Raw genomic sequence first — 7,346 nt, forward strand, 5'->3', positions numbered from 1 at the left:
CCCACCCCAGATTCTGCGAAACATATGCTGTGCTGGCATCGACTCCTCCGGTAGAGATCCAAGAAAAAGTGTTATCCTTAGACACTGTTGCCACAGCATCATCATCAGCAGGAAATAGTTGAGACGGAGAGCCAGGAGACAATAGTCCAGGAGCCGTTTCATCATTTGAACAGTTGTTGCTTCTCCATGTTAGTTTGAATTTTGGCTCCAAATATAAAATCCCAGTATTTGACCACGTTCTCTCACAAATATTCACATCGGATTGCTGCGTTTGGTTCAGAGATATCACTTGCATTCCTCCTTCTTTTTGCTTTTATTACATGCTCACCAATTACAAAGCAATTACTTGAAATATGTTAATGGTGATTCTCATTCATCCAGGTCATGGCAATTCTTGACGGTTGAATCTGATGACCATTAATCTAAGGCTGCAGGGAGTTTTCACTCGCTCAGAACAAATCAAGAGATTGGCACATTTAAATATCAACATTGGCTTGCTTCTCTACTCTACAAGAGGCAGCACAATAAAAGCAAAAGCAGAATAAAATCACTTCTTCAGAAGGCTTTCTGGAATTCCATCCTACTTGGGGAGCATAAAGCAGCCTTCACCAGAAGGAACGGTCATCCTTAAAGATGCTGATCATGCTGGAGGAGGAGGAGCTGCAGCGGTCTCATCTTCCACAGTCGTCTCTGCTGAAGATTTGATGAACCAGTCAGGTCCTGCAGCGCCCCGGCACGTTGCCATGCAATAACACCATGCAAACTGCGGGGGGCGACAAAACCTCATATTACGGTTATTATAAGGGGAACCGTGTGTGCAATAGAAACGTAATCGCGTAGAATGCAAACGTTTTGTTTTGTTTATATTTTCAGCAAGATGCCCACTTACTTATTTCAGTGATGTTGGCAAATTGAACATTAAGTTTAGTAAATTAATCTTAATTCTCGATTCTGATATTTTTTGCCCACCCTTGAACTCTAATAATTTATTAGAGGCCCTCCATCTAACGTTTTGAACGCCTACCTTCTCGGAAAGTCTACAAGAAGATGAATGGATGCGTTCCACAGGTAGTGACATGTCCGACAGCCCACGAAGGCAGCATATGAAACTTGACTTCTTCCGCGTTTGGCTCACCTCGGCGCAGACAGGGGCGTGTCACGGGAAAAAAGTGGCCGTCGTTGCGCAAAGTTGTGCGGGCTCGTGTTTTTGTCCGGGTTCTAGTTGGAGAGAGAAGAGAAAAGACGGAGGAGGGGGAGAGAAAATGAGGTGAAAAACATTTCACCAAAGAGAAAGGCGCGTAAAGTTTGAATGCGCTCTGGTCCGCAATGGGTTGTTGTAGCAGCGCAGAGGTAAGCTCAGCAAAAAGAAACATGGTGGGGGGGGGGTCTGGCTGCTTTACGCGTGAGACGCGGCTGCTGCTGCGTAGAGTAGACAACCACGCAGTTATTTGTAGTTCTCGGAGCAGCCTTGTAGTTCGCAGATATCTGCGTTCCACCTGCTTTTAAAGCTCTTATTTATGCCTCGGCAGAGCAAACGCGACTGGAAGCCGCTGGAGCAGCGCAGCTGCACGGACGTCCCGTGGCTCGTCGTCTTCGGCGTGTTCTGCGTCGGGATGGTGAGTTTCTGTTCAAGCTGTCTTAAATGTGTAATAAAAGGTCAGCGTTAATATAAGTTCGGGATGTTTCTAAGGGGGAAAAAATAACCAGTAGAGTAAAGTTTTTTTTTTAAAAAGTACTTTGCATGTCACAAAATATTAAAATAAGATGGTTTCAGTCCAAAAGTACAAGAAGGCTTGATTAAAACCGAGTGAGCAAATAACTTTTAAAACAAGACAGATCTAAGATTTCCAAAAGTGCCGATTGCGGGATAATTTGCAATGCAATAAATTAATGTCTGCAGTCTGTACTCCCATTAGTTTCTGTCTAGGAAAAGACAACGGAGCCTGCGAGTCCGCCCCACCAGACTGCAGATCAGATTTGTTACCGACATGTACAATTCAACGCCCCTAACCATGAGAACGTTTGTTTGTAGATCTTCTGCATGTAGTAGAAATTACAGTAAAGTAAAGACGTGTTTGTAAATCATGTCCTTCATCTCGTGCAGCATCCATTACAGATGAGCAAATGGAGCTGTATGCTGAGTAATATATATTCACCACTTGTCTTGTCCTTCAGCTATCTGATCGACTCTACTCTGTGTCACCTGCAGGTCTGTATCTGTGGCTATCCCATCGCCACAGGAGCCGCCTCCAGGCTCATCTCAGGATACGACAGTTATGGCAACACCTGTGGGCATAATAACACCAAGATCGAGGGCGTGGCTCTCAGTGGCCGGGACATGAGAGAAAACAAGTTGGTTACACACTGTGGCTCCTCTCCCTCAAATCCATGTTTTTATTTCCTTAAATACGTTACAGCCCGGCTGTACGGGATGTATTTTCTCTTCTTTCCCCTGATGCAACAATAGATTCACGAGGCGCCGGTAGACTTTTCTCCAATCAGGATGGTCTGATGTTTAATGTGCCGATTTGTATATTAAGAGAATAAATCAGAGGGTAAATAGAGATTGTTAGTTTTTATATTTCTCTAAAAGTCTGTAATAATAATAGTAATAATTGCCACAGATTGTCCTCCTGTTCTAATTCGTAGGAGACGTTTGTGATGATATTCCTCCTCTTGGGCTGAAGCCTTGCATCAGCATGCAGCCTGTAGGCCCAGTTATCCTGAAACAATGGCTCATGCTTTATTGATGGGCCAATTGCCCATGGAGGCTTTGAATAAAAGGCGTTTCTGCTACAAAGGAGGATCTGTGCGACAGAAAAGCAAATGTCACCGTCTTTCATTTCTGCCCGAACAAAAAAGTTCCAGCTGGTCTCGTAGCACCCAAATACTGATCTTTGTTTACGACTGACTTTTTTATTTAACAGCTAAACCGAAATTCCCATTTTTCGTTCTGCCAGGTATGTTTTCTTTCTAGATCCTTGCAACCTCGACATTATCAATAGGAGGGTCAAATCCATCGCACTGTGCGTCTCCAAATGTCCCGCCGATGAACTGAAGACGTACAGTGATCTAAAGCAGTTTGCCCTGAATAATGGTGAGAGAATGTCTTTGGAGTGGACCCAGTTGACCTATTTCATATTATTTATAGTATTGCTATGGATCTATCTATGATAAATGTATAACACAAATTTATATGCACTGGAAATCTTTAGAATTGCATGCAAACGTCAGATATTTGAAAGTAAACCATTGTTTGTTGTCGGCAGGATCTCATCTCTGCTCCTATGATGTCTCTCCTACCCGATACGTAAGCCATTCAGAGAGAGCCACCAAATGTCCTAAACTCCCCGTCCCACCAAGGTAATCTAGAATATCGTCATAGGTTTCATTGAAATTTCAACGAATGAACTTTTTGCACAAATATGCAGTTCGGACTCATCTACTTGTAGATATTCCAGGTTTAAAGAGGAACAACTATAATGTATAATGTATTTTCTCCATCGTCTCCAGTGAGCCCGTCCCAGTGTTCCACCGCTGTATTCCTGTGGATATCAGTTGCTATGCTGAATTTGCACAGGCGTTTGTCACGTTTGTTAGCGACAACAACGTGCTGCGGCGGGTCATCGCCGGGGTGATGGCCAGCAAGGAGATTATTATGGGCCTTTGTTTGCTGGCTTTAGGTATAGCACAGGGTCACACCTCTCTCACAGTAATTAGACATACATTCTCCTGAGTGTTTCCTGTTCTCATGTGTCGCTCTGCCGTCTCCCTCAGTTCTGTCCCTGATCATGATGGTTGTAATTCGCTACATCTCTAAAGTGCTGGTGTGGATTCTAACCATCCTGGTCATCGTTGGCTCCATAGGTAGCGTTTAAAGGCAGCGCACGATTACTCGCGTTGGCGACTGTGCGAGGGATGATGCTGAACTCTGTCCTTTTGCAGGAGGGACAGGCGTCCTCTGGTGGCTCTACGCGGACCACAGGAACGCTGTTGCTAATAACACCTTATCGGTGTTTGGGAAGGAAGTAGCCTCAGACAATGTCAAAGCCTTGCTTATCTATGCAATTGGTGCCACAATTTTCACGGTATGTTTGCATGTATGGATCATTTCTTATATCTTTAGGGATTGGAGCACGTTTTTAGAGCTTTAAAAGCTCGGGAAATAGACGAGACACCGCCAGTCTTTTCTTCTGAGAGTCGAGCTTTTTATTCCTGGTCGTAATTCCATCTCTAAAGTTCAATTCGCTGATGTCTTGGTTCACATCTCTCTGTCTGACCCAACCAGGTAGTCCTCCTGATTGTGATGTTCTTCATGAGGAAGCGCGTGGCTCTCACCATCTCCCTGTTCCACGTTGCTGGTAAAGTCTTCATCCACCTTCCCCTGCTGGTCCTGCAGCCCCTCTGGACCTTCATCTCCCTCATGCTCTTCTGGATGTACTGGATCATGGTACTTCTCTTCCTCGGGACTTCAGGTAAGGACGGGACTTGCAGTGGCAGCGGATGTTTGTCTGATGCGTTGAATTTTAGACGTGTTGCTATGTGCTGTACACGATTCATAATATTTTCTATTATCAGTGCAAACAAGTGGAGTATTGAGTTTGTTCCTTGCGGACAGTTTCTCACTGTTTCGTGAAATGACTGGGCGCCCACACAGGGAATCTTGTGCCAATCACATGACATGAGAGCGTGGAGTCAAAAGAACAGCGTCTCTTTTCAGCTCCCACAGTGCTTTCCTACAGCTTTTTATTTATTCTGTAAATGAGTATTTTTAAAGTTAGAAGCATCAACGTCTCTTGCTTTTAGTCGTTCCTAGTTATCGTTTGCTTTCACAGGAGCGCCAATGAAAAACAACTCCACAGGCATTGTTGAGTATGAAATGCAGGGGCCTCTTCAGTACCTGGTCTGGTATCACGCTGTGGGTCTCATCTGGATCACGGAGTTCATACTCGCCTTCCAGCAGATGACCATTGCTGGAGCCGTGGTGACCTATTACTTCACAAGGTCGGGGACAATCGTTTGTTTTTCATCGCACAAATGGCTGAAGTTCCCCCTCGCTGTTAATTTATAGGATCGTTTCAGTTTTAGGTTACACGTTTTTACTTCTGCCTTCTGTTTTTTGTGTGTGTTAGGAATAAGTCTCAGCTGCCGACTACCCCCATCCTGTCCTCCATGGTGCGTACCGTCCGCTACCATCTGGGCACTCTGGCCAAAGGCTCCTTCATCATCACCCTGGTTAAAATCCCTCGCCTCATCCTCACCTACATCCACAGCCAGCTCAAAGGAAAGGTGAGCTGCAAAGTCACGTCTCCGTTATTTTGCTACAAATATTTACCCTGCAAGTGTCAATTATCTGCACTTTAAAATACAGGCTTTCTAACTGAATGTCGTCTTCTTTCTTTTTTTAAACAGGAGAACGCCTGCGCTCGTTGCATGTTGAAGGCTTGTGTCTGCTGTTTGTGGTGTCTTGAGAAGTGTCTCGCATATTTAAATCAAGTAAGTCATTTGAGGCTGATGAAGTACATGGTAGTACACCGTGGAAACCAGGTCCCAAGTGTTTACAGTACTTGTGCCCACTTCTTATGTTGTCAGAATGCTTATACTGCGACAGCCATCAACAGTACGAGCTTCTGCACCTCAGCCCGAGACGCTTTCCTCATCCTGGTGGAGAATGCCCTCCGAGTCGCCGCCATTAACACCGTCGGGGACTTTGTCCTCTTCTTGGGGAAGGTACCACGCATAGACATATTCTGGTTTTTGCTTATGTGTGATACTATTCTAATGCGTTTTTTTTTTCTTTACGCGATTGTCTCAGATCATTATCGTCTCCTGCACGGCTTTCGCTGGTGTCCTGGCTCTAAACTACCAGAGGGACTACACCGTTTGGGTCTTGCCCATCCTCATCGTCAGTGTCTTTGCCTTCCTGGTGGCTCACTGCTTCCTTTCGGTCTTTGAGATTGTGGTCGACGTTCTCTTCCTCTGTTTTGCTGTGGACTCAAAGTATAACGATGGCAGTCCTGGACGAGAGTACTACATGGACAAGGCTTTAATGGTGAGCGATTAAAAGAGAATAGAGCATTTAAAGTGCACATTTTGTGTTTTGGAGATTAAAAATATTTGAAACGGAGTCTCTGGTGCGGTTAGTGTACATGTCTGGACCGGATTTTGCGTTCCGTTCAGTATTTGTTGTCCAAACGTTCCATCAATATTGCCATACTCTTCGTTTCTTGAAAATGTATTACCCCAATAAAAGAACCAACACTGTGCCAATGTGACCGACTCATCTCTTTCTGTTCCCAGGAATACGTCGAGAACAGTAGGAAAATGGATCGTTACAAGCCAGGTGATGGAGATGGAGGAGAGTTGAGGTCCATGGTGAGCTGGAAAATCTTTGCATTCTTCTTCAAACTGGATCCTGACTGTTCCGTTGTGTAAATCAGTGAATCAATTGTGTTGAATTCTATTACTGTGTCCAGAAGTTACTAATTTCTATTTTTATTTTCCATTGCAGGCAAATTCTTGAACAAAGTTCATAAAAACTGTTAAAACCACTAAAGAATACACGGACTTAACTCGGCCTTTACCAGCAGTTCTCTCCAAAGAAGTCAGTAAGACAACTGCATCCATCCAGGGGCTATTTATGTCTTCCACTTAAAATACACTGGATTTGGTTCTGTAGTTTTGAAAGATAAGATTTAACACTTAATAGATGTGACATGTCAAAAAAAAGAACTCGTTCTGTTTTTGTCTTTATAACCATTTTTGTGTTCAAGTCTGTAATATGAATGGTTTAAAATGTTTTTTATTTTCCCTTGTTCACTGTAGGAAATGGATAGCTAACTGTGGTTTGTCTGCGTTGTTACAGTTGTTTTATAATTAAATGAATTAAAACAGTTTGTTTCATGGTCACATGACTTCCTTCTGTCTTTGTCACATGGCCGACGGGTCTGCGTGCGTCAGATTGTGAACTTCCACTCCCCTTCTAGTCAGTAGATGGCAGCAAATAAAGTGAAATGTCAGCAATGAAAGTCTTAGGATCAGAACAAATAATTTATGCCTTGCAATAGGAAACGAATTAACACACATGAAATATTTGTTAAGGATGTTCTCCAAAACAAATGTACCGATTTTCATTAGGTGACAGAAATTATATTTATCAATTCCAGTAACACACTGTCACGAAAAGCATTTTCAGCGATGTCTGCCTGCGTCTGGCCTCCGAAAGAAGAAGAATTGGGTGTGCTTGTCGGTTAAGGAATGTACAACGTGCATTCCATTCCTATCAGATCGTATCTCTGTCCTTAACCCGAAGCCCTGGAGTGAACAAAAAGTGTTCAGCTGAGTGT

The 7,346-nt window shown here is 43.8% G+C and overlaps 1 protein-coding gene across 1 annotated transcript; it reads left to right on the forward strand.

Annotated features, from left to right (window-relative positions):
* The first annotated feature begins 1,326 nt into the window (after positions 1 to 1,326).
* On the forward strand, positions 1,327 to 6,899 carry LOC137915012 (choline transporter-like protein 1). Its single transcript, XM_068758491.1, has 16 exons — positions 1,327 to 1,350; positions 1,530 to 1,616; positions 2,210 to 2,352; positions 2,961 to 3,097; positions 3,270 to 3,363; positions 3,514 to 3,683; positions 3,778 to 3,867; positions 3,946 to 4,088; positions 4,289 to 4,475; positions 4,836 to 5,004; positions 5,133 to 5,289; positions 5,413 to 5,496; positions 5,593 to 5,730; positions 5,816 to 6,052; positions 6,301 to 6,375; positions 6,512 to 6,899. The coding sequence occupies exons 1-16, from the start codon at positions 1,327 to 1,329 to the stop codon at positions 6,521 to 6,523; spliced, it is 1,947 nt and encodes a 648-aa protein (XP_068614592.1). The 3' UTR covers positions 6,524 to 6,899.
* Positions 6,900 to 7,346: the final 447 nt, after the last annotated feature.

The sequence above is a fragment of the Brachionichthys hirsutus genome, unplaced genomic scaffold, assembly GCF_040956055.1.
Source record: "Brachionichthys hirsutus isolate HB-005 unplaced genomic scaffold, CSIRO-AGI_Bhir_v1 contig_244, whole genome shotgun sequence".
Taxonomy (NCBI): Eukaryota; Metazoa; Chordata; class Actinopteri; order Lophiiformes; family Brachionichthyidae; genus Brachionichthys; species Brachionichthys hirsutus.